Source organism: Podarcis gaigeae, assembly GCF_964106915.1.
Source record: "Podarcis gaigeae genome assembly, chromosome: 9".
Lineage (NCBI taxonomy): Eukaryota > Metazoa > Chordata > Lepidosauria > Squamata > Lacertidae > Podarcis > Podarcis gaigeae.
The window spans coordinates 2075083-2102393 of record NC_139685.1 but is presented as its reverse complement, the minus strand read 5'-3'; the positions used below and the strand labels follow the sequence as shown (position 1 = coordinate 2102393).

The 27311-nt window shown below is 42.0% G+C and overlaps 2 protein-coding genes across 3 annotated transcripts in view; both read right to left on the bottom strand.

The window, feature by feature from the left end:
- TSPAN3 (tetraspanin 3) overlaps window positions 1–27311 on the bottom strand; it is a 939276-nt gene that overhangs the window by 516104 nt on the left and 395861 nt on the right. The window lies entirely within an intron of this gene.
- ETFA (electron transfer flavoprotein subunit alpha) overlaps window positions 1–27311 on the bottom strand; it is a 284709-nt gene that overhangs the window by 4865 nt on the left and 252533 nt on the right. The window contains exons 2-11 of one of the 2 annotated variants that reach the window (XM_083698442.1): window positions 27127–27175; window positions 20180–20329; window positions 19157–19238; window positions 18983–19065; window positions 18595–18694; window positions 13636–13746; window positions 11600–11701; window positions 9070–9138; window positions 8558–8640; window positions 2487–2552 (exon numbers count right to left, since the gene is read on the bottom strand). In XM_083698442.1, coding sequence (XP_083554568.1) covers window positions 2487–2552; window positions 8558–8640; window positions 9070–9138; window positions 11600–11701; window positions 13636–13746; window positions 18595–18694; window positions 18983–19065; window positions 19157–19238; window positions 20180–20329; window positions 27127–27171 — 891 coding nt within the window. In that variant the 5' untranslated portion in view covers window positions 27172–27175. Of the gene's footprint in view, window positions 1–2486; window positions 2553–8557; window positions 8641–9069; window positions 9139–11599; window positions 11702–13635; window positions 13747–18594; window positions 18695–18982; window positions 19066–19156; window positions 19239–20179; window positions 20330–27126; window positions 27263–27311 lie in introns of those variants that run through there. The other variant, XM_083698441.1, reaches the window with a different exon arrangement.

Here is a 27311-nt window from a genome sequence, read left to right as displayed (position 1 = left end):
AAGAAAGTAAAGAGGGAGATGACTCATGGAGTATAAGTTATTGGTGGCTTTCTCTGCAGTCACAGAATCACAGAGTGGGAGGAGACCCACTTGCCCAACCGCCTTGGCTGACCCTGCTGCTCTTCAAGGAGGTTCTTTCTCACTCTTCACAACAGAAATAAAAAACTGAATGTTTACAACCTGTCTTGTGGTGCCTCAATCTTAATCCCCCCCCCCCCCGAATCTGTTGGCAATGCATGTGTCAAGCCAGACATGGTGAAATTCCATTTGCCTGCCCAGGATCACACTCTAAATCCAGCCTACCACCCTTCATCACAAGCAACTCCCAAGGCAAAACAGCAACACCTGCGAGCGCTCCCTCAACTGCTCCGTTCTCTCTCTAAAGCAGGGCTGGGGCTGATGGGAGCTGGAGTCCAACAAGACCCATTCCCAGCCTCGAGATAAGCTGAACAACACATCTAAAAAGATGGGCCTGAGAATCAAAGACATGGGATGGTAATAATAATAAGCATAGGCAATGGGTTGAATCCAGTTCTGAGCTGGGGCAAGAGGACTCCCAGTTCCCCTCCCCCCACTGCCAGATCTACTCTGGAATGTCCCCCAACCCCCTGGAGCCAATTTGGGGGAATATTGGGGAGGCTGGAGGGGACTGGAGAGAAAGAAGCTCCACCCTGCACCTGGAAGTCTGTTGCAGGAGCTGCAGCATTGGAGCTGCAGTCCACTGGATTGGAATCACTGCAAAATCTTATGGCTGTGGGCTAGATAATTAGAAATTGCAGCCATTGTGCAAAGAGCAACCTTCAACATCCCTGAGGGCTTCAAAACACATGGGCAGCCCTGCTGGTTCAGACCAAAGGTCTATCTAGTCCAGTATTCCATTCTGCATAGCGACCAAGCAGATGCTGTTGGGAAGTCCACAAGAGGACATAAAAGTCACAGAGCACCTCTGCTGTTGCTCCCCAGCAGCTGAGGTTCAGTGGCACACTGCCTCTGAACATGAGAGGTTCAATAAAGCCATCACAGGCTTCTTGAACCTGCCTAAGGACGTACGGCTCAAGTACCTCCAAAGGGACATTTTACTTTCTCTCTTTCAAATAGCAGCAACACCACTGTCCTACAATAAATTGTGTTAACGAATCAGCCACTGGCCCAATTAATGCTTAAGCCTCACCTGTTTTTACTTTCAAGTCTTTTATTTAAATATTTAGTTAATTTACTTAAGCAAAAGGTTAACTAACTCAAAGCAGCTTACAGGCAACGAAGAAGCATAGCATGAATTTATTTACATGCAGCTGTAAGTCACAATAATATTTGCTAGTTATCAACAGTTTACTTTTAGTGAACTATTTTTCATATAGATATGAAAAATAGTTTTTAAGGGGAAAGAGGAAAGCAGAGAGATTCCATTATTTAAAGATAAATAAATACTGGTTTTCTACCTTGACATAATGACAAATAAATTATACATTTTGCTTGCAAAAAGCTTTGTGGACTACTTTCAGAAACATATTCAAAGTGTGCAAGTTCACAGTGCCAGATAATTGACAGCATGGAGGGTGGAAATCCACTCAGGAGATTGTTGCCATGGTTACAGAAGGGTTTCCCTTGCTTCCACACATTGTTTGAGCAGATACAACCCAACTCCGTCTAGGGTCTGATAAACACACAGAAGTGGGGCACAGTTCAAGTAAAAGTAAAATAAAGTTTAAGCTCTCAAAAATATGTTCTGCGAGTTCAAATATATAACAATATTCAGAAAAAATTCTAGCAAAACATATTTGAACATCTTTTTTTTAAAAAAAATGGCACAAAAAAGAAAACTGGAACATACAGCGAAGACACAGAATTATTTTATAGTTTTCATGCTTCAACATGTGAATTTTCTCACATTAAACTGCCTCTTAAAAAGGCAGGAAAGCTCTTGTTTCAGAGATAATGAAACCCATCTTCCACTGGAGGTACAGAAAGATAATCTGAACAAGTCTTGTGGAAAAACATAGTTGAAAAACATTTCAGCTACTAATGAGTTAAACCTTTTAAAGTTTTATTTTATAATAGGGTTTTAAAGTTTTAAAGTTTTATTTTATAATAGGGTTTCCATTTGAATGGATAAATGATGGAACATTCAAAAAGCGCCTTTTACTTTATGGAATAGTAAGTCCATAATTCAAATTGCACATTGTTATGCATGAATTCATGTGTCAGATTCTGAAATATATGAATATAGCTCTACGGCATAGGATTCTAAACAGAAACTGTTTTGCTTAAGCTATAAATTCAGTCTGCTTCTACAAATGGTCTGTTTCTGTTTATTTTGGAATGTGTACACTGTAATGCACTATTGGCAATAATGTTGTGATATTGACAACTGATTTACTTTCTAGAATGGGATTAATCTATTCTATTTCTATATTTTACCCAACTGCCACCACCCAAAAGAAGCTTGTCTCTGCTTTAACTATGACCAATGAACTTTTCTATAGTACCTTGCTGTCTTTCATTCCAGCTAGATGCTGAATTGCTCCAGATATTCCAACAGCAATATAAAGTTCCTGAAACAGAAAACAGAATAGAATTGAAATAAAGATTCAAACTAGTGGGAAAATGCATTCTGCAAACAAATTTTATCAGTGGGTGACTTAGGTTCAGTCTACATTGCTTCTGCTCCTCAATATTCTTTCTGGCTTAAGGAGCTTGCTCCATCATCTATGTGATTGCTCTTCAGTTATTTGAAAATGGCCATTACATAGATGATGGTGCAAGCTCCTTTTCTTCCACTCCTGAGGGTAGGACCTAAATCAATGGATAGAAATTGCAAGAAATACTGACTAAACACCAGGAAGAATTTTCTGACGATAAGAGCTGTTCGAATAGACTCCCTCAGAAAGTGGTGGACTCTCCTTGAATGGCCATCTGGCAAAGATTCTTTAGCTATGACTCCTGCACTGCAGGAGGTAGGATAGATGACCCCTGAGGTCCCTTCCAACCCTACAATTTTATGATTCTACTTGCTGTGGGAAGAAACCACATCAGTCACCGCCCAACATGTCAAAACATAGTGATCCTAAGAAGGGAGGATCCAGCAATGCTGCTCTTTCACTGACACTGAAGCCTTTTAACTCAATGTTTAGGGGAGAAATAGGCATACAGACCATGTAAGATTCAGAAAGCAACTGTACCCCACAGCAAATTTCTTATCCATTGACTTCTCAAAGCATTTCCACACATGTTTACTCAGCAGTAAAGTCCCAATGACAGGGCTTGCACCTATTTATTTATAATATTTCTTCCTCCTCTGCCCAGGCTGGGTTACAACAATATAATATACATTTATAAAAATAAATAAAACAATTTCAATTATGAAAGTAAGTAAAAGTAACATTTTTTCCTGAAGCTGTCCATGCTCTGGTGAGATCCCACATGGACTACTATAATGCAATGTATGTGGAGCTGCCCCTAGTTTGGGATGCAGCTGCTAGGTGGGGCAACCCCATGAGACCACGTACCACTGGACCTGAAAGCACTGCAACGGTTGCCAGCAAGCAGCATGGCCCAGTTCAAGGTGTTAGTACTAGCATACAAAGCTCTAACTGGCTTGGGACCCAAGTGCATCAAAGAGTGGCATCAGCAAGCGAGGCTTTGGTAGTTACAACCAAAACAAAATTGTATAGATTCAACAAGAGAGGTGGGTCCCACAAAACAAAACACTTTAAATAGAGTCAAGACCCTGACGGGAATTCTGCACTTGTGGATCTTGCTGACAATGCATTGCTGTGATAAGGCTGCACTAACTGGGCAATAGTGGCCAAGAAATGTGTTGAGGTCTGTTTTTGTGCATGCAGAATTTGACATATTAATACAAAGTTAGGAAATCATACGGATTAGTAAAGAAACAACAGGTGGCAATTTAACAAGTTTCTGAATGCCTTAAGCACATCTGGAATCTGTGTGTGTGTGTGTGTGCGCGCGCACCACACACACCTATTATGTGGTTCTAAGACCAACCATCACCCAAAACTTTTGTAACCGCATATCTGCCTGTCACAGAAAGCTATAATCCCTGCAGTGCTAGTACAGTGCAATTTGCAATGTGCTATGCTCTCTGGGTTAAATATTTATATTTTCCTTATGAAGGTGCCAACAAATCCACTTGCAAGCTCAACAGGTACCCTGGCCATATAGAGAGCAGAACAGCCAGGAGCACACAGGGAACATCCCAGGGTTCTCAATTGCAGTGCAGTTTGGAGAATCTCTTCCAAGCTATATGAGAAATAAATGTGGTTTCTTATCTTCAGAGAAGAATCAGAAGACCACATGCTTTGTATGTAAAAGGTCCAATACTTAATTACCAGATACTCCAGTTAAAAGGCTCAGCAGGTGATGGGAACAGCTCTCTGCCTCAAACCTGGAAGTCTCTCCCACTCAGATTCAACAATATTGGGCCAAATGCACCTCTCTCTCTCTCTCTCCAGCTCTCTGCAGATGCCAGGCAACCAGGGTGTGGGTGTGTGCGGAATGGAAACTGTAAACAATGGTTGGCTAATAAGTGAAGCCAATATCTGTGGAGCCCTCTAACCACCCCCCATGCAGCCCCGTTGAATCTGCAGAGCGAAGAAGCAGCAATTAAGCAAGGAAAAATGTGGATATTGCATGAGCCCACATTGCACTGGAAAAAACTGCTCAAATCCCAAGCAGTGAAGTAGTTCACATCACTATAGAGTCTGCCAGGTCAAACAATTTCATCCTTTTCTAATCCTTTTCACTTTAAGAACTTATATGGGGCTTTGATCAGCCAGGACACGTGATTACTCTTAAGCGTGCTTAGGGTGTCTGCTTGAGTGCAGGGCCATACAGCGTTTCTTTTTGCTCTCGTGGGAAAAGCACATCAATTGCTTTCAGCTAAATGCACTCTCATATGAATATTTTAGTACAATTTAATGTTTCTGCACCAACCCCTGAGGAAAAGAGCATCAATTTGAGTACACGGTTCTCTTGGACTTAAAAGCCACACTGGATAATGTAGGATGAAAGGGGCTGTCAGTCTCCAGCTTTTTAGCAAGTCAGAGAAAGAGAACCTGAAAATTCAGTCCCAGCTGCATACAAACAGCTCTTTGAAGTTTGTAGCTCAAAAAAGCAAGACAACGCTGCTGCGCATTCAGAGGAAATGGGCATTTCCCCCCCAAATCTGTTAACACCACTGACTTAACCTTTGCACCATCAACATCACTCCTGGTCCATTAATAAAATACCAAAATTCCCTCCTCCCAAACAGCGAACTGTCAGTTCTGAGAACTTAATTTAGTTATCATGTGCATCTTTACAGAAATTTTACAGTAAGGAGCTCCAGAATGTACTCTTTTAAAGTCACAACTTGCTAAGCAGAATGAATGCCAAGATTGTTGAGGTATAAGATAAATATTTAATATTTAAATAATAGACTGGTGTGTATGTACTGCCAAACCATGATACATAATTATGCAAAGAAGCCATCACAATTCCAAGTGAAGTGTCAGTCATAAACTCCCCACTCTACTCACACAGCCATGAGGACTTCTGTCAAGCTTAACCACAGTAACCAGGGATCTTAAAAAAGAAACTCCAGTCAGTTTCAAAATACGCTTTAAACCAAGAGGGCTTATTATCAAGCTGACCGTGCTGTTTGTTTGTTGAAAAATCGCTGGTTCATTCCCAACACAAGGTTGAGTGCTTCCTCTTCAGGAGTGCTCCAGCCACCACCTTCCTCCATCAGCCCAATTTATTCTCCTCCCACTCACCAAGGAACCTCGGTTTTTCTTTTTCGACTAAGACTGCAGCTACAGAACATGTTCCATCCCAGTCCGCTGGAGCAATTTTCTAAATATTTCATCCTCTTTCTGGTAACCTCAGGGTTCCACCAAACATACAGATGTTTCCCTCTTGTTCCTCAGAGGCCCCATCTTGGCTCCATTTCTGTCCACACTTATCACCCAAGTTCACTATTAGAAGAGATACATTAGGTGCCTGTGAACATGTTGACAGAACAGTTCTCTGGTGGCCAAAACCCCTTCAGGATTATGCAAGATATGACAAAGCTCATTTATTATCTCAGCTCTGCACATTTTGGTGCCAGGAAATAGTTCGGAACAAGGACGACATGGGTGATGGCCAAGATGCCCAACAATGTAGCAATCCATACCACAGCAGTCCCAGGCCACAATGCTGTAGGCTGAGATCTCAAATGGTAGGGACCACTTATTTGCACAGCTCAGACTTTAAGTCCCGCATTATAATGAAACTATTTCAGACAACATTCCTATTGAATGGGGAATTTTTTTTCACCCCTCAGTCAACTAAGTACAATCATTTTTAATGTTTTACTTCTAAGAACGTTCCCAAAGGACTATGCTGCTAACTGAGCGCACTTTTAACGTATCTGAACAAACTGGCCATTTGTTCACAGAGCAAGACAAGTGCATTTTGAGAAAGCTTCTACTCCACTTAAAGGAACTCAACAGGCTGCCAAGCTTTCCAGAGTGGTCTGCAACAAACTAGTGTACGTCTGTGGTTAGCACAGGGAGGTTTTTTTTTAAAGGGCCAAAAGCAAAGATATCTCTTGAAATCAGTGAAAGCATAATTAAAGGCAAACAGTTAGAAAAATGTGGCAATCTTCTTTCAAAACCATTCCCTTTGACATCTCCCAACCATTAGCAGAGAAGCAGTGGCATCAGTCAAAATCTCTTCCAACCTGCCTCAAATACACACCCTACTCCATATCAGCTGAATTCCCCACTAGGCCAGTTCTGAAGCCTATAAATAGAGTAATAAAAACATCCATGACAAAATACTCTCCCCCACCATCGTGAACAAGAGTTTCCCTCACAACTTTACTTGCTCCTTATATCCCTTCCAATCAGATTTCAATTTTCAATCCACTGAAAAAAATGAGATTTACTCCATTAACCTGATGCAATTGTTTAAGACATGCTTGCCGAAAATAAAATCTCAGCCATGTGAAATGCAGATTCTTGCTAAATTTTTGTATACAGTTCATCAACAATCAAGTCAATCCTTTTCATAGGCAAGTTGCTATTTATTGGTCTAAATTTAGCCTGGAACAGACATGTCCAACTTTCAAGAGACAGCGATCTACTCCCACTATAAAAAAGTGATCTACCAAAGTTGAGCTTTTTTTAAGGAAACCAAAGTTATTGAGCTTTTTTTTAGGGACCCAAACTAGGCGGGAGGCAGGATCCCACAATCAACCACAGACCCACTGCAATCGACCACTGGATCGTGATCAACCTGTTGGGACATCCCTGGCCTAGAAGATTATACTGCATCATGATATTACTAAGTGCAGTTGTACACAAAGCACAACTTATTGCAAAAACCAGAGCTGCCTAAATATGAAACTCCCCATATTGTGGATACCCCCCCATTTCAGATTCTATACCAGGTAAGTTTAAAATTTTAGTACTTAGAATTCACACAGCATCCTCTAGATGTCCTAAAAGAGGAAGGGGGCAGCCATTTCATTAGGCATGCCAAATGTGTATTATAGCAACTAGTTATACTGGAATGATTAAGTCTCCCGTCTCCAATATTTTTCCTATGCCAGTATTGTGATTTTAAAATCTGCATCTAGGTCCACAAAACCAAAATTCAATTTCCTCTTATGTTATGAGGCCATTCTGTGTTTTGTTCTGAATTAGCCACTGCCTTAAATAGAACCTTGTAGTATCTATTTGCGCCCCTTAAACAAATATGTAACCAGTCAAGTTACTGCAGTCCTGGGGGTGCAAGAATGAAAACAAAACAGGCCAGTGATGTTGCATTTAGATCTGAAACCATGCAAACAAATATATAATTGCAGTCATTCTTGTTACATATCCCATAAGATTAGGAAATGTATCCTAGCCCTCAGAGCTTTGCATCATTCAGGACAAATAAGGCAGAGCTCTCTAAATACCTTTCGAAAAAATAACTGGCACAGCAAATGCGTGTTTTTGTTAATTATTTTATATGCCTTCTTAGAGGGAAATAAATGAAGCAGTAAAGATTTTGGCATTAGATATGCCCCTTGTTTGGCTGTATTAAGATGCTGAGGCCTAGCTTAGGTTTGTTTGTTTGCTGTAAATTTTAAATGACTAAACTAAGAGGTTACAATAGGTTCCATCACACTCCCTTTTTTCCCTTCATCCCAAGAGGCAAAGCTTCTGTCACTCTGTTCAAATCAGGCCAAGTCTACTTTAGAAAACCACACCCATTTCACCAATGTCACATGCTCTGCGGGTGATGACAGTTAGTTATGACAAGCTCGACTTAAATTGCTGCAATGATACCATGCACCAGAAGGGAATATTTCCCAAGATAAGGCAACACCATGAAGAGAAAAGGGCAGGGTTCTAGCAATCCTAAAGGTACTACAGGCTAGGAAAGGGGGTGGGGGAGTGGGCAGGCTGTATGCAAGCCTGGAGACTGCATTACCTACAGCTCCATTAGGAAAAGGCAATGCTCCAACAAACTATTCCAGGGAATTTTAACCAGTCTCTTCTGCAAAAATAATTTGAATACTCACTGGTGCTACAATTTTGCCTGTCTGTCCAACCTGCATGTCATTGGGTACAAAGCCTGCATCAACAGCTGCACGAGACGCACCAACTAGAAGCAAAAAAAAAAGATAGTTATCTCAAGAAACATAGAAGCCAGCATTTAATGTTTCATCGTATGTGTCTTCCCATTAGTAACAACAATTTCTTTCTTATATCCCGCCCATCTGACTGGGTTGCCCCAACAAAAGTGGGGATCCCTGATTTTCCCCAGTTCACTCTTCCAGCTTTAGGCCCCTCAGGAGCTATAGGCCCTCAACCTTCAGGAACAGATGGGGGGGGTCATGATGGGAGCCATAAAGAAGCAGCAAGAAAGCCCTAGTACACCCCCCTCATGGAGGTTAGAATCCAAGCTAATGTATGCGCAAAAGTCTCCAGCTACAAGCCATTTACCCAAATTTCACACACTTCAAAAGATATGCCCATAGGATAGATAGCATCCCTAACTGCTCTAGAACCAAGAAGTAAAAGCAGTTGTTACCTGCAGCATGCAACTCATCCGCAAGCTCATACAGCAGTTTAAAGTTTTCTCCACTCTTCAAGCCCCGTCCTTAAAAGTAAGGTAAGAGGTTAGATATGTTCAAGTTCCTTGAAATCTCTGAATCAGACTAAATACATGACCATAATAAAGTGTTGTTGTACGCTCCACCCCACTGTCGATTTTTGCAGTGCATTCTGTCAGGCACACATACACATCCCAGCCAAGGAACAATTCACTTTCTAACTGAACCTTATCAGTTTATCAGTCATATGAGACTCAAGGTCAAAATGCTCAGAGTAGGAGATAAATATCCTGCTACTGAATGGTTCTGTATTCCTTCTATCTTTTCTCTTCTGTACAGCCTGTGGTTTTTGGCTCTGTAACTGGACATGCTCTTCAGAGTGAAGTTCTGCAATTTGCCTGGAGATCCAGCAAGAATACTGGGCTTTGTAACCATTTTATGCTCTAAGAACTTCAGTAAAATTTTACTGAAGAACTTCTGCTTCCTGTGTGTGTGTTTTCTTACACTGGAACTCCACGGGATTTCATGCTACTCTGCTACTTTTGCCCATGCCCTGTTGTGCTCTTTTCAGGCATGGAGCCAGGGGTGACTGGTTTTTGTCACCAGTCTTAACATGAATGTTGTCTGTTTGAGATAAATGTAATTATTTCTTCAGAATGATAGAGGGTTACACATTTATTTACATATCTACCATAACTGAAAAAATGGAAGAATTAGAGCATAGTAACTTGCACTTCACTCCCCCTGCTGGCTTGAGAGTTACAGCTTTCCGGTAGAGTCGTATCTCGAAAGTCGAACGCCTTGTGAGTCAAAGGTTTTTGCTCCTGAACACCGCAAACCCAGAAATGAGTCTTCTGGTTTGCAAATGTTCTTTGGCACCTGAACGTCCAACGCGGCTTCTGCGGCTTCTAACTGGCTGCAGGAGCTTCCTGCCACCAATCAGAAGTCGAGCCTGGGTTTCCGTTCGACTTCCGAGGTATGACTGTAATAAAGTAGAGTACTGTTTTTTGCTATTTTATTTTTTCCTGAGATAGATGTGATAAACTAGTTGTGCTATTATTATAGTATAGGCATCCCACTTATGCACGTTCTAATCGCACATGACCATGTATATGCACAGCACCAGTAAATAATTAAATATATAGAATCATAGCAGGAAATGGCAGCAGAGAACTGGAGAGTCCTTGTGCCTTGTGAGGAGACCCCCCCAAAAACCCAAAGAGGACATCCGGTGAAGGCAGAGGAAGCCCCAAAGAGACTGGAGGCGCAGCGAGGCTTTGATTACGCTGCTCAGTCTCTCTGCCTAATAACTGACAAGTGGGGTAGACAACAGCAGCAGAAGCAACCACTTTTCCACGTGTCCTCCAGATTCCAGCCAGCCCCAGAGCTCCAACTCTAATGGAAAAAAGAGGTGTGGAGAGGGAGTGGGGGAGAGAGGTGGACAGAAGGAAAATGTGTGCGTTCAGAGGCTTTTTAGAGGCTGCTCCTTTTACGGGATTTTACTTATGGGGAGGGGCCTGGAATGTAACCCTTGCATCATTGCAGGGGACACCTGTCATGCATGCAAACCGCCTTCACTGTAAAAGCAGATCACTCTTCAAACTAAGCCTTTCTAGCATTTTTATTATTCATGCTGATTACAAGACAAATGCTGATATTTACAGTTACTTTATGTCATCCAATCCCACACCACTTCAATGAACTGTACACTTTCTCATTTTCCAGCTTCCAACTACAAATTACTGGTCAGAATTCTTTAGGTATGGTAGAAGGTACAGTGGTACCTTGGTTCTCAAACACCTTGGTTCCCAAACGCTGAAAACCCAGAAGTGTTCTGGTTTTTTGACATTTTTCAGAAGCTGAACGTCTGATGCACTTGTCGGCTATTGTTTCTGGGGCACCTGGACCAATCAGAAGCCGCACCTTGGTTTTCAAACATTTCAGAATGGATTAAGTTCGAGAACCAAGGTACCACTGTATTTGGCGCTTTTGTTTTTGCTTTTTATTTTGCATTTTTGTTTTTGAGGCTTTTTCAGTTAATTTGTTTCTGTGACTGTGTGGAACCCAGTTCAGCTACTGATTGATTGTATGACTGCAGAAATGGATAAAAGCCCCCCATCCAAACAGTGACTATCATCAGTGCACATAAGAAAATAATAATAATTTTTATCTTTATCATCTACAATACTGTATTATTTATTTTATAGCATAGTACATTGATTATTGCTTTCATTTTATGGAAGAATGGTCTCGTTAGATAGTAAAATTCATGTTAAATTGCTGTTTTAGGGGTTGTTTTTAAAAGTCTGGAACGGATTAATCTGTTTTGCATTACTTTCTATGGGAAAGCGGGCCTTGGTTTTGGAACGCTTTGGTTTTGGGACTTCCAGAATGGATTAAGTTTGAGAACCAAGGTACCACTGTATAACAAAGTTTTCGTTATTTTCTACTTTGCTAGAAATTTCACCACTAGTTCATCACAATTCTAGCCAATTAGCCACTACTTACCACCTGAAACAACCACCTTCGCACTAGTCAGTTCTGGCCGATCACTTTTTGTTAACTTTTGTTCGATCCATTCAGACTGACCAGCTGGTGAAGCTGCAGATACTATTTATATCAAAAAACAAAACAAAGAAAAGACACTGAGCTTTTGAAAGGTACAAAGTCGTAGCCATAAAAACAACCTCCATGCCCAAACTCTGCAGTATATGTGATATTATATATATCAGCTCATCTTACATCTTTGCATTAATAAACAAAAACATGTTAAAAATTATTTACAGTCCAGTCAATAAGAACAGGAGACTCTTAATCCCAGAGTTGTATGTTCTCCACCTCTGGCCAAAGATTCCTGCAGTGCAGGGGGTTGGACTAGATGGCCCTCATGGTCCCTTCCAACTCACTTTCTGTACATTTAATTAATGGGGGGGGGGGGTTTGGCAAACCTCAAGTAATTAAAAAGTTTAGCAGACCTAAGCTGTCCCCTTATGCCACGTCAGATCATTGCTCCATCTATGTCAGTACTAGAAATGCTAGGAATGGGGAACTTGTGGCCCTCCAGATGTTTTTGGACTCCCAATGCCCATCAGTCACAGGGGACAGGGACAGGGGTCAATGATAATGGGAGCTGTAGTCCAGCAGCGTGTGGAAAGCCAAATGCTCCCTTCCCCAGCCTACAATGATTGGCAGCAGCTCTCTAGCATTTCAGAAAGCAGTCTTTCACAGCCCTTCCTGAAGATGACAGGGTTTGAAGTATTACTGAACTATAGTCCTTCCTCCATTTAAAAAACGCAATAAATAAAAGAAAACATCAATATGGTTATACCTCTGGATGTTAATATGAATTCATTCAAAATATACCAAGACTCAAATAGGATTTTTTATTTATTAAATTTCTATCCCACTGTTCCTCCCAAAAGAGCCCAGGGTGGCAAACAACAAGAGATAAAATAAAAACAACTGAAACTTGAGACTGCCAGAAGGAAATGTACAGTGAGAAACAGCGAGCATCCAGCATGGTAGTAGTGCATGTAATTGTCCTTTAGATGCAGGTAACTGATCTAGTTTACACACACAAATGCCGCCATGCGTTTTTGCCCGTCAGAAACATTAGGGCTCATATAAATCAACACGTGAAGTCACTAAGATGTTTACTCAGAAGTAAGTCTGAATTATTTCTACTGGATTATTTCCAAGTATGCATGTTTATTATTACATCATGTCTATTATTACATCAAAGCAGCCAAAACTAGGTTTTGAATCAGTTTACAAGTGTTTTATATGTGGTTTAGTAAGTGTTGTCCTTTTACGTCTTTTACAGATAAGCCCCTGAATAAGGCTTACAGATAGGCTTACAGACTGTACACAGTTATCCACAATTTAGCCTGTTGCAATTGTTGTTGTTGTTACAGTATGCAGTATAGTATACTATGCAGTCCTTCATCTGAAGATCACAGGGTAGTTCACAACACGAAAATACAAAATAAGAACAGAAGAATTCATAATAAAACAAAAACAAGAATTCAGACATTTCTAACTCTCCATGACAGAGGAAACAGCAAGGGTGAAAGACCACTCAGTTTACGATATGGTCTTGGTACGGTTATGTGATGCTTTGGCTGGGGCAAAAATAGTGCATGCAGGTTAATGGAGCATGAGCTGCGGAAGAGACCTGGTGTGAGGCATACTTTGGGGGAAGGGGAATTTTGCTGCATTGGGCTAACAGAATGACAAACATGCATCCTTTCCGGCATCTATGGGGAAGCCTCTCCTTTTGGTTTGAATCAACTGAACCACTCAACATGGCTTCACAATTTTGATACAGTAGTTTTACATGTAACCTGACCCAGGACGGCTACAAAAAAAGAGATATCCATGTGGAATAATTAGAGAACTCTAGGAGACAAAGAGTGGCAAAGTGTAAAAACGGAAGAATTCAATAAATGCAAACTTGTGCAACTTTGTCTTTTTATTTGACAATAATGTTTTTACTCCAATTTCAACTTGAGAAGGAAAAAAACTCAGACAAACTGAACACTCACCTTTCTCTACCGCAGCACTACCACCACTCATTGATGCAGCCTCAAAGGAAGTACCTCGCACAGAGAACACCTTTATTCTTTCATCACACTTCACAGTGCACAGGGCATTTCCTACAAAAAGACCACACTTTCTGTGAAAATAAAATTGCAAACTCCAACGATCAGCTGCTTTTAGCAGAGGGCAGTAATGCTGTTGCTTAGACAAAACAATCCTTTCAGGCAGGAAAATTTAAAAGACTAAAAAATGGACTCAGAATAGGTTCACCTTCCCTGGTGTCTCAGGCATGCTGGTGCAGTGCACACCTGGCACCTCAAGAGTGAACATTGCTGTCACTTCTGGACAGGGGGAGGGGCACAGTGAGGGCCTGGTGGTGCAGCCAATCCAAGGTTCCTGCTGCCATGCCGGCACATACGGAGTTCCCTGCACCTCGTGCCTCCACCTCTTGGTGAGCGGCAGAGACACCATCAGGAAGCCATGGGCGCAACACCGCCAGGCCCTGGCCACCCCACTAAGCACCACTGGACACATTCAAGTTTTCAGACAACTCATTCATACCACTACTTATTATTATTTATTAAATTTTTCTACCACCCGTCATCAGAAGATCACAGGGTGGTTTACAATATAAAAACACAAAAATACAAAGCATAGTACAAACAAAACAAAACAAAACAAAACCTTCAGTTGTGACCCTGATGGTGGAAAGGAAGAAGTACCAATAATATTATTTTTACAAAAGAGTTTAGCCACATCTACTAGACACTAAGTACAGTGGTACCTCTGGTTACAAACTTAATTCGTTCCAGAGGTCCGTTCTTAACCTGAAACCGTTCTTAAACTGAGGTACCACTTTAGCTAATGGGGCCTCCCGCTGCCGCCACACCATTTCAATTCTCATCCTGAGGTAAAATTCTTAACCCGAGGTACTACCTCTGGGTTAGCAGAGTCTGTAACCCGAAGTGTTTGAAACCCGAGGTGTTTGTAACACGAGGAACCACTGTATCTGAAAAAACATCCATTCCCTCAGCATGAAGGTACCGTAGCCATCCAACCACAAAAAATGTTTTGCACAGCAGATGCGTGGAGTTCCTACTTCCATTGTACACCCAACCTCTCCTATGCAGGTTTACTCAGAAATACACCCCACCGAATTCCATGAGACTTACTCCCAAATGAAATGTGCAAAGGACTGAAGGCTAAGAATGAGAGACTTGTTCTATTTCAGATGTGACATTAGCCAACCAAGATCAAGCCACAGTTTCCCAGATGGAACATTTTTAATACACCGTGGCAGAAACACTGACGCTGTTCGCAAGGAGAGAAGTGAGCAAGCAAATAAAACATGGTTTATTAAGTCATTAACATTTCCACGTAAACCTGCTCAAAAAAAATGCTCATGGCCCTCCACTGACTCCATGACTAAGAAACATTTGCTCAGAAAGTGGTGGTGAGATATGAACAAACCTGGGCAGCAACACTGAACAGGTTCACACAGTCCATGCTTAAAGCACGGAGGGAAAAAGCAGGCAAACTATCTCCATCCCCACTAACCCCCTTGCCTATCACCCACTATTCCAACACGCAGCACAAAACCTCCAGGTAAAAACCTGGCAAGTCAAAGGCCTACACTGTCTAAAAGATTTCTAACATAACAACAAACCTGTACCAACACAAGAAAAACAAGACAAACTCGGGGACAACCAAATACCTTGGCTAACACATCACCATGCCTTTTTAAACAATCCAACAGTAAACTCAGCAGCCACTAGGCCCTTGACTACTTTCGAAAACCTTCTCCTTACAGCAGAGGGATACAGTAAAGGGATGGTATCCACAATATACAAAATACTGCTCCAAAATCCTACAAACCCCCTTGACGCAATCAAAGAACAATGGGAGCACAACATAGGCTTCGAAATTAACCCACCCAATGGACTAGAATGTGGTCTAAACCTCCTTCTAAGTCCATATCAGCTCGCTAGAAAAGCTAACCAATAAACTGAAACTGACATGGGGGCAAATAGAAGAGGACGCCTTCACCCCAGTATGGCTCCCCTTTATCACAGCCAACAAGATAACAACAAGAACCCAACAACAACATAGAAATCAATCTGGCTTAGCTGACCCAACAATCCCGTCCCCCCCACAAATGCAAACAAACCTCCCTGCAGCCAACCTCGGACAACTAACCATACCCTGCTCCCTAATACATCTCACTACCAAGGAAATGTAATAAACGAATAGTAAGAGAACCTACCATACAAGAGAATAAAAAAAATTCCTTCCAGTAGCACCTTAAAGACCAACTAAGTCAGTTCTTGGTATGAGCTTTCGTGGTATGACCCCTCCTCTCCCCCCTCCTTTCCAAACCTTATACTGTACTCAACACTAATGTCTCACAACAAATGTAAGAAAGAAAGTCTTTGTAAGAAAGACTGTACAACCTGAAAAAAGAGACAAAGCATGTACTTTTGTAAAAGTAAAATGAAAATATTTAATAAAAATATTTTTAAAGAAACAAACAAACCTGGGCAGACTTTGTAGATGGATGCTCACTGTGATTCTCATTCCAAGGAAATGAAGTTATGTTTTCAAAAGAATGTTACAAGCTCAGAAAGTCACAACTGCCATGAAGAAACTACTGACAAATTTGGTTTGCATTTGAAACAAGAAAAGATTAAAAGTGCTGCACTTTTAATTCCTTCAACCATACTTTACAAGTAAGTTATAAAAAGGCATCTCTCAGAAATAATTGATGCTTTTTATGTCATACTACACCTATTTGTTCTTCGGAAAGTCTGCCAGTAAGAGACCTAATGCAGTCCTAAACATGTTTCCTTGCAAGTCCCACCTCCTTTTGCGTCCAGGATCCGTTCCAGAGCCCCAGACGTGCGATGAAAAGGACACTTGACAAAGCACCGCTCTGCACATGCGCGAAGCATGATTTAGCACTTCTGCGTGTGCTGCAAACCCAGAAGTAACCTGTTCCGGTATTTCTGGGCTTGCCGCAGACGTTGGATGAACTGGACCCTAAACAGGGCGGACTCAAAACGAGGTATCACTGTAGTATCAAATTATTTCGATCACAGACCAGCATAAGAAAAAACATACGGATAAACTGAACATATAAGACTTAAAACAGGTAAAGAATAAAAACTAGTGATTAAAAGGTGATTATATTATGCATAACTTTAACATATAGAACAAGGATAAACAGTTAAAAGCGATTATAAGGGAGGGAGCATGAAGGAGCACAGGTCTTGCATTTTGGGCCTAGTTTGTTGTATAAACCATCCTTCGGCGAATATCCATCAAGGCAGCACAAAATCTAGCAACTGAGTATGTAACATCTGTGTAGACCAATCATTAAAACATGGGCTGTTAAGTCTCCACTTAATTCATTATAAACCCAACACATTGTCAATGTGGTTCTTCTCACCTGTATGTTTACAAGAGATGATGAAAGAGGCAGAAAAAAAGATATGGGGGGGGGGACAGACATTGCTAGTAATAGATAAGCACAAATAACTGTAGAAGGAAATTATTAGAAGGTACATCAAAACCTAGAAGCAAACCATCAGTCTTTGAAGGCAAGGGAACACTGACAAAAGGAAGGGAATAAATCCTGCCATAACAAATTTAGAAGCCATAGAAGCTAATGCTTTCATGTCCAAATTAAATTATGAGATCAGACAAGCACGATAAGGCTAGACAAATAAGGGCAGCAAAATAATTAGGGAAAGTCAATTAAATATTACAAATAATCGTATCAATGTCTCACTAACGAAAAAAGATAACCCTATGGATTACTGAATTCAGAACTAATGTAACCCATATTAAATAAAAGGAACTAACTGAATGGCTTACAGTTTGCAAAATCTTATCAGAAATGCATTAACAGGAATACAATACATGTCAGCAGATTCTGTTAATTAAGAAGCTATATCTGGTTTCTTGGGACTTTGAACTACAATCCTGCAGTACTAGGGATGATCCTATTAGTTGCGTCAGAAAAGCCATTTCCACTTTTCCTGTTACCAAAGCAATGTTAGATGCCCTAATGCAAACCTCTATAACAGATTGAAGTTGAATCCTGACAAGACAGAAGTACTGTTTTGGGGGGATGGGGTGGGCTGGTGTGGAGGACTCTTTGGTCCTGAATGGGGGCAACTGTGCCCCTGAAGGACCAGGTGCGCAGCCTGGGAGTCATTTTGGACTCACAGCTGTTCATGGAGGCGCAGGTCAATTCTCTGTCCAGGGCAGCTGTCTACCAGCTCCATCTGGTACACAGGCTGAGACCCTCTGTCTTGCCAGAGTGGTGCATGCTCTGGTTATCTCCCACTTGGACTACTGCAATGCACTCTACGTGGGGCTACCTTTGAAGGTGCCCCAGAAACAACAACTAATCCAGAATGCGGCAGCTAGACAGGTGACTGGGAATGGCCGTCGAGACCATATAACACCAGTCCTGAAAAACCTACATTGGCTCCCAGTACGTTTCCAAGCACAATTCAAAGTGTTGGTGCTGACCTTTAAAGCCCTAAACAGCCTTGGCCCAATATACCTGAAGGAGCGTCTTCACCCCATTGTTCAGCCCAGACACTGAGGTCCAGCTCTGAGGGCCTTCTGGTGGTTCCCTCACTGCAAGAAGTGAGGATACAGGGAGGGAGGTCTTCTCGGTATTGGCGCCCGCCCTGTGGAATGCCTTCCCATCAGATGTCAAGGAAATAAACTATCTGATTTTTTGAAGACATCTGAAGGCAGCCCTGTTCAAGGAAGTTTTTCATGTCTGATGTTTTATCGCAGCATTATTATTATTATTATTATTAAACCATTAATTCTGTTGGTAGCCGCCCAGAGTGGCTTGGGAAACCCAGCCAGATGGGCAGGATATAAATATTATTATTATTATTATTATTATTATTACTATATATGGTATACAGACTGACAACACTCACCTGCATAAATTGTCCTCACAAATGTGTCAGGAGACTTTATTTCAATTATGTCTGAGACAGGAGCAACATCAAGCTTAGCTGCCACTCTGGGAAGAAGATTCTAAACAAACGAAACAGATAGAAGCAAATGTTGCTAACAAGTTATAAACTTGCATAACGCTGACTACTACTCTAGTTTTATTGCTAAAAATTACAAATTGAGACAATACACTAAACACGCATCTGGCAAATGAAAGTAATGGAAGCGCTATAGAAGCAGCACACTAAATGTTTTAGAAAAGTCCTGGATATATCAATATGCAATAATTACAAGTCATAATTTATAAATTAGTTTAGGGATCAATCTCTCTGGAACAACAGATTCGGGGTGGATGTCATATATGCTCACCTTCCCAAAAGCAGATGCCCCGGCACAGATGTGGGTGTAATTAAACTGCTTCTGGGCTGCCAGAATCAATGGAGTCAGCTCCTCTGGGGATGAAACATATTGGTCAAAACACCTTATATTTTCCATCACAGTGGTGACTGCAGAGAATCTTAATGACAAGCAAATGAGTCTCACCGGGCAGAAATCCTTTGTATGCATCATGCTGCGAGACAAGAACTTTCACAACCCCTTGCACTTTGCTCAGCTCTTGAGCTACCTGCAATGAAAAGGTTTATTATCACTATTTGTGCATGCAAAACCTTACTGCTGTGACCAGATGTTACTGGCAAGAGTGGTAAATAAATAGTAAGAGAAGACTCCCTGGGCTGAAAGAGCGTGGGGGGGGGGGGAAAGAATGCAGCATTCTGCTTTAACACTCTCACTCTCTCTGAAGTATCTGAAGAAGTGTGCATGCACACGAAAGCTCATACCAAGAACTGACTTAGTTGGTCTTTAAGGTGCTACTGGAAGGATTTTTTTTTGTTTTGACTATGGCAGACCAACACGGCTACCTATCTGTAACTCTCTCTGAAGTGTCATTCAGACACATGCTTCAACATATACTTTATTTTGGCTGAAACCAGCACCCAAGCACCAAGAGTCGAATTGCTTTCCAAATGCAAAATTAGCATAGCACTCAAAAAAATCAACCAGATTTTGATTGATATATGCAAGTTTGAGATTCTCTTTGCCAAACTAGTTAACCATTTTTACTAGACAAATCCTTAGATTTTGTTTTTTTGTAATTTTTCAACTTTATCATGGTGGTTGTAGATAAGAGAAGCTGCTTTTACAATTCCCAAACCCAGCATATATTTGTATTTAAGCATACATTATATAAGGAAATCAATCCATTACTAGGTGATTTGCATGCCTATAAACAACTGGATATATCAGTCGCTCAGAGAAATAAAAGCCAATGGAACAACTGTCATAAACATGGTCTCATTTATCATCACTAATAAGGTGCCTATCCTGAAAAGAAAAAAAATGATATTTGGGCAGTCTTTTACAAAAGATCAGGCATGACTATGTTCCACTGATCTGAATCCCCACCCCTCCTTCCCTCAAGGCAGGATACAAATATTTTAAACAAATAACAAGTTCAGAATACAGAAAGCATACTTCCCTTCCTCCTCCCCTTTTCAATGTTTTTACCTTTTCACAATTGGAGCCAGCTACTAAACATGAAACGTCCCCTCCAAGACGCTTTGCTGCAGTGATGGTATTTAATGTAATAGGTGAAACAGCCTCATTTGTGTGTTCGGCTATTACTAGTGTACTCTGAAACCGGTGAAGCAAGGAGACCTTTAAAACAAGAGAAGGGGGAAAAGGGTTTAACAAAAACACTTGTAGCTCTTAAATTCAACTAACCTGTTGGTGAAGTTAACATTGCAGGCATATGCACCTTCATATCAGATGTCCTTGCAGAATCTCTGAGTTTTGAATGATATGGTATGAAATCACGTAAGTCAGCAATCTTATCTTGACCAATTTTCTGACACTTCTGCCCAATCCCGTCTGTTTAACTAGGATTGTCCATGCCCCAAGGCCCCTTGTAATCCACATGCTAAGGACATACCAGAAACAGCTGGGGGCAAAACATACTCAGACAGCACAAGCCAGAAGGTGCATGTTCTTACATTAGTTGTTCCAAATCCTCCCTTCAAACCTTTACCCCAATATCTATACAGCACAAAGATGCTCCTCCCCTTGCTGGAGCTCAAGGGCCAAAGGTTTCTTCCCTAACTTGGTGGGTCTTTCTCCCCAACACTCCCCAACCAATGTGCAGATTCCACTCACTATTCTCAACTGACATTTGCAATACACGCTTAGCATACACAGGAGGTGTCACTGAACTCAATTTATGTAGTCATCCAAGACAATTTGTTATATGCAACAATGAATTAGGCTACAATTTGTAACTATGATCAGAAGTGTAAAAGTTCCTGTAAAATTCTTCATGTTCCAACTTAAGTATATTAAATCACATCAAAGAGTCAAGGATTTTTAAATCATTGAGGTGAATTGCCAGTAACAAATTACTTACTGCCAATATATATCAAAAACCATATTTTTGATTATGTTTCATAAATCATTTTTCATAAAAGTTACAAGCATGTATGGACTGTTTGATTAATAAATCCATGCTTTCATGGCAAAAAGCCCACACTTGCTAAAATTTATAGTCTGGTCACAAGCAAAATGTGCAGAACCACTGAAAGATTAGAGTTTAAGATTCAAAAGTAAAATGTATTTTAAAAGAAAATCTGGTGTTTGTTGGAGGGAACATACAGTCAGAGGAATGGTTGTTATAAGATAAGCTTCAGTCTTCCTATAACAAGTTTTGTAGCATAGATAATTATCTATTTACCAAAAAAGCATAATGTAAACTTCTTAAAATAAATCCGAAGAAGCAGAAATGCTCTTTGTAACTTAGTTATTTAACAGGGTAAAGGAGGGTTTGATTTATTAATATTTCTGAGATTACATAAAAATAAATCAACCTCTTCACTATTCCTTCATGTGGAACATAACAAGGACTTTCCATTCATTCATTATTATCATCGGCTCATGCAAAATGTTTTTTTTTTAAGTGTTCAAAGAATTGAGCCTTCCCTTGGCAAGTGTGCTGTGAACTTCCATTTAAATCTGATGGCATACCTATTTATAGCATGCTCCAAACCCAAGATCTGCCAGGATGAGCGAGTTTGGAACAGGCAGATCTACAGCTGAGCCCAGGCTGAAGTTATTCATGTCAGTTCAGCTGGAGATGCTGTGGGGTAAGTCCTCTATACCAGCTCAGCCAAAGCCAGTTGAACCAAAGCCAGGTTAAGTCCCGCAAAAGGATGTCCCAGGAAGAGGAGGCTTGGACAGCGCAGGGACAGACTTGAACCTATTCTAAACCCCTGTGCTGGGTTGCTAGGTCATGTGACTGAGGACCCATTTTCAGGTTGTTCCTTGCTCATAGAATAATGGAACTGTAGAGTTGGAAACAGTGTTAGAAACTCAGATATATAAGCTAGGTGCCAAATGGCTCCTTAAACCAGGATTAGAGTCACCAAAATGGAATGCCTAATTGCCATTTTGGGGCCAGACGGTTTGAAAGGCATATTTTTCAATACAACTTTTTGTTTCCTGAAATTCATTTTGATTGTGCAGAGAAAATTTAATGGATAGAATTCTATAGGGTGTGTCACTAGTGTGTGAAAACAGTCCAGATCCAAGGATCCCTAGGCATGCACCTCCAGATGGCGAAGAGGTCATGCGCCATCCTGGCACCCAGGCATCTTCACTTGGTCACAGGTGCCAATAGCCAGGTTCAAAATGCACCTGGTGAATTTCCAGTGTTGGGTGGAAGGAACCCTGGGGGTCATCTAGCCCAGCCCCCTACAATGAAGGAAAATCAATGGCTCCGTGACAGGTGGTCATCCAACCTCTGCTTTAAAGCTTCCAATGAAAGACAGTCCAGAGCTCTATGTTCCCCAGAGCACAGACTGAGACTTCCCTTGCCTCCAGTGTGAACCCTGCCTTGCACTATATTACTCCCTAGTTGGGCATAGCTGCATCATAGAGCACAAACACTGCACAGCCATAAGGCCCACTGGACGACCCTGGGCCTGCCCCTCTCTCTCATCTGACCTACCCTCAGTGGATGGCTGTGAGGATGAGATGGAGGGGGGAAGAGCGGGCAGAGAGAACCATGCATGCTGCCTTGAGCTCATTGGAGAAAAGATGTGATATAAATGTAAAGAATAAATACCGTAGATTCCGGCGTATAAGACAACTTTTTAATCCCGGAAGAGGTTAAAAAGTCGGGGGTCGGGGGCCACCAGGTGGCGCATTGGAAGATGGCCGACAATAACATCTCTCCGACCCACACGAGGTAATTAAGAGGCTGCTATGGGAAGTATGCAGCCTTCCCGGGCCCCCCAAGGAGATGGGGGGACTGCCTTGCCAGCGGTGTCCATAATTCACCCCCGGATTCGAAAGAAGGGGGTGCGGAAACTTGGCACAAGCCCTCGGGTGAAGTCGGCTCTTCCTGACGCTGTCTCCAATCAGCGCACTGGTTCACTTTAGCTCGAAATATACAATTGGAAATATATAATTGGAAAGAAGCTAAAGCACATACATCAAGCGAAGAGCGGGAGCAAAGACTGCTGATTAATGGATCTCTGTGAGCGGAGCGATGGGCAGGACAAATAAATTAAGTGATGAATCACCATTAAGAGACTGGTATGTTTGGAGTGAAACGGAAAGGGGGTGGAGGAAAAAACTTTTCTTTTTTTTTTGCCTTATGTGAGTATTAATAACCCTCCACCCCAGAGAGAATAATCATTGCAATTTATTAATCACAAGCAGGAATTCAAGAACTGTGTGGAGTGGATTATAGATTAAAGAGAGGATTGGTAAACATCGGAGAACGGAGGAAAGTTTTATGACGCAGTTTTAAACGGGGTCTCGCTAAGACAGGCTTGCCTAAGAAGGACGGGGGGAGGAGGACCAGGGTCATCGGAGTGTGAATGGTGATCGGAATGTGATCTAGACCTGGCAGAGCCCTCTGAGATATGCTTGGCAAGCCTGAGAAAATCAACGGACAGACTGAGGGAAAGTTCTTTACGGAGATGTGGAAATGGCGTCTGTCCTTATGTGATATGATTTTTGGAGAGTGTAAAACCCACACAGAGGATGTTTGTTTTCAACCCGCTTGTGAAGATTATCAGAGATCGCAAAGAAAGGAATATATGATAACAACAAGAAGATGAGGAAAGTAACAAAGAGACTATCTGGACAGAACTGGACAGAACTGTCTAATTAAAGCAGCAACATAAGTGATGCTTGGTCCCCTGTTCGGAGCTTGAAGTATGGGTACCCCAACAAAAAATTAAAAATCTGGCTGTATAATTTGGAACTAATGTGATTTGGAAATAATGTGATTTGTTAATAAAAATTAATAATAAAAATTATATTTTTATTATTAATAAAAATTATATTTTTTGTTAAAAAAAAAAGTCGGGGGTCGTCTTATACGCCAGGTACTACCTCCGAGGCAGCAGTGGGTGCCGGGTGGCTTCCTCTTGACACGGAGACCGCCACCCGCTGCTGCTTTGGAAGCTGCCGAAGCTGCCGCAGCAGCAGCAGGCGGCGGGCTCCGCACCGCGCCAGGCGGCTTCCTCCTGCCCGGCATATAAGACTAATCTTATATCGCCTAATACGCCGGAATCTATGGTATATATTTTATCCATCAAATTTCCACACTTAGATGATCATATAGAAATAAAATCAAACATTTTAGCTATTCCAATGTCTTTAAACAATTTTTAAAAGCAACAATGCTGTTGTTTCAATGCTGTTCTTCTCCTTAGCTCAGAATCTTTAAATCTTTCTGAATATCTTTCTGGAGATGCCTGAAGTGGAATTTTGGCCAAGCAGCACTTTGGACATGGTGTACTTGGCACACAGATCCTCACCGCTTCCTTCTCACTATCTCTTTCCCTGAACATTTTTATTACCTATTGTACCACCTTCATTTTCTACTACATTCCTGTTCCTAGTCTCTCACTACCAATACTACTACCACTACAGCTCCACATATACAACATCCTATAGCCATCATTCTTTGCAAGGCGCAGGACAGAGTCATCAGATTCTCCCATTCTACAAATCACTCCATTAATACATACTCTTCCCTCTGTCTCAAGGACATGTAGGAGCATAGGAAGCCACATGCAGCCTTCTCTATCCAGGCTTCAGATCCCCCACTTCACAGGCCACATCTTCACTGCTTCATGCCTCAAGTAATTTTGCCTGACTGGAATGCATCCTGGGATAAAAACTATTACTACATCATTATTATTATTATTATTATTATTATTATTATTATTATTATTATTATTAATGCTTCTTGTAACACTGCATTGAATTCCACAAGATAGACACTGCTGCATTGCTAATATTTGAAACTGTCAAAACAAAAAAAATTGCTTCCAGTAGCACCTTAAAGACCAACTAAGTTAGTTCTTGGTATGAGCTTTCGTGTGCATGCACACTTCTTCAGATATCTTCTTCAGGTATCTGAAGAAGTGTGCATGCACACGAAAGCTCATACCAAGAACTAACTTAGTTGGTCTTTAAGGTGCTACTGGAAGCAATTTTTTTTGTTTTGACTATGGCAGACCAACACGGCTACCTAACTGTATTTGAAACTGTGTTCTGCAAACTTGTGGAAGCCCATTTTGTCAAATGAAACAGACCTCTCTCTTGCTGAAAACCTAGAGCGGCCCTACCAGTTAATGAGCTAGACTAGTATGGTATAGTAAGACTGGCAGGATAAGATCAGAGTGCCACATTAAGGCAACTGTTTCGAGATTTAAGCATTTAGCTACTAAGACATTGCTGCAGAAACAGGATGTGTACAATCTGTCCAGTTTCAGACACTGAACATTTAACCAACTATTGCAAAGATTGTTTGTATTTCACATGACATGTTGAGTGTCATATTTACACATGTACTAACCTTAACCCATAGATGTGAACCAATGGGTCCCACTGCCTATTGATACCAAAGGACCATAAACAGGTTACATTTAGGGCTGGGCAATATATTGCTATAGCGTCCAAAAATGAAGTTCATTTCATGATATTGTTTCATAATTCTTGGCCTGGCAATATGTTGTGAATCATGGTGCATGTGTGTGCTGTGCAAAAATCACAATGTGGGGAAAACCATGAAGCCAGTCAATGCCTCTACATAGTTCCATCCTTATTTCAGACATCAGTATCAGACTTATTTCAGATATCAGTATATCATGAAGTTGAAAATCAGCTCCATGGTTATTTCAGACATTGTGATATAGCAGTATATTGCAATGTTTAGCTGATGATATACTGTGATGTTGAAAACCAGGTATCACCCAGCCCTAGTTACATTGGCAGGTTACATTGGCTAAAGAAGAACAAGAGCAAATCTCACAGAAGTGTAAAGCATCTATGTACAACTGTACATCAACTAAGAAGGAAAAATAATTTTACTTGTGGGGGGTCCCCATGTGTTTGGTGGAACAGAGGGAATAATGGGGGTGACACTCTTGAGACTAAGACATCTTTGTTTCAGTAATTACTTACACCAGTGGTGGACAGATCTGACTTGGAGGAACTACATTGTTTAAACTACCGGCAGTACAAGGTCTACCAACCATATTCAAGTTTAGGAGACAGAAGACCCACCCCGCAAAGTACAAAGTGCATGAGTACATGCTCAGTTCGGGAAAAAAAATTCAGGACCAGAATTGAGCTCACAGCCCCCGAGTCTTTTAGTAGCTGCTTTTGTGACGTAACAGTGAATCAGAAATTGCACACAAGCCACCCAGAGATCAACCAATCTACATTCTGTGAACCCCGTTTCCCACAATATTATCATGAAAGCCACTCATGCAGGCGAGTGAGTGGGCTGGCGAAGGAGGAACATTTCATCTGGTTTCTGGGATGCTTTAAACGTCACACACATATGAATGAAACTCATATATATGAAATTTCATATATATGAAACTCTTGCTAAGAGGTTAGTATCCTGCATTTTCATTCTGATTGCAGAGGAGAGGGGAGCCCACATAGAAACAAGACTATTAGCCTCTTTGGTTACGGGGGGCGGAAGTGCCGGCCAGGAACTTTTGTGGGCTTATTGGCAATGCTGAAATGTAAAAGAAGCCCACCGAGAAACACCTGGCTTGGGAGACACAGGTTACCCTGACATTTATCCCTGAAAGGAGCTCCAGGCGGCACGACTGGTTTTCCTCCTCCTCCTCCTCCTCCCTATTCTCATTCTCCAGACCCCCCTGCGAGGCGGGCCAGGCCGGGGGAAGCCGCCCAATTCCCCCCGGGCCCCCCGGCCCGCGCTCCCCGCCTGGATCCTCCCGGCCCTCCCGACGCCAGAGCCAGGCCGAGGGGAACCAGGCCCCGGCGCGACCTTGGCCCCAGGCGGCCCACCCGGCGGGGAGGCTGGGCGGAGCTGCCCGGGCGGGAGACGGGCGCAAGACCACAGAGGAGGAGCAGGAGCAGCAGCAGGAGGAGGCCGCCGCCGCCGCCGCGCAAGTCCCGCCACTCACCGCTCTGTGCGCCAGGCGCTGCGCCCTGAGGAGCCCCGGAAACATGGCGGCGTGGAAGCCGCCGCGTCCTGCGCCTCAGCAGCCCAGAGGAAGCCCCTCCCCGTCGCCCCCTCCCAGGAGAGAAATCTCGCGAGAGCTCGTGGGAGGAGGCGACCAGGGGCGCGGAGGTGAGGGAACGAGGGCGG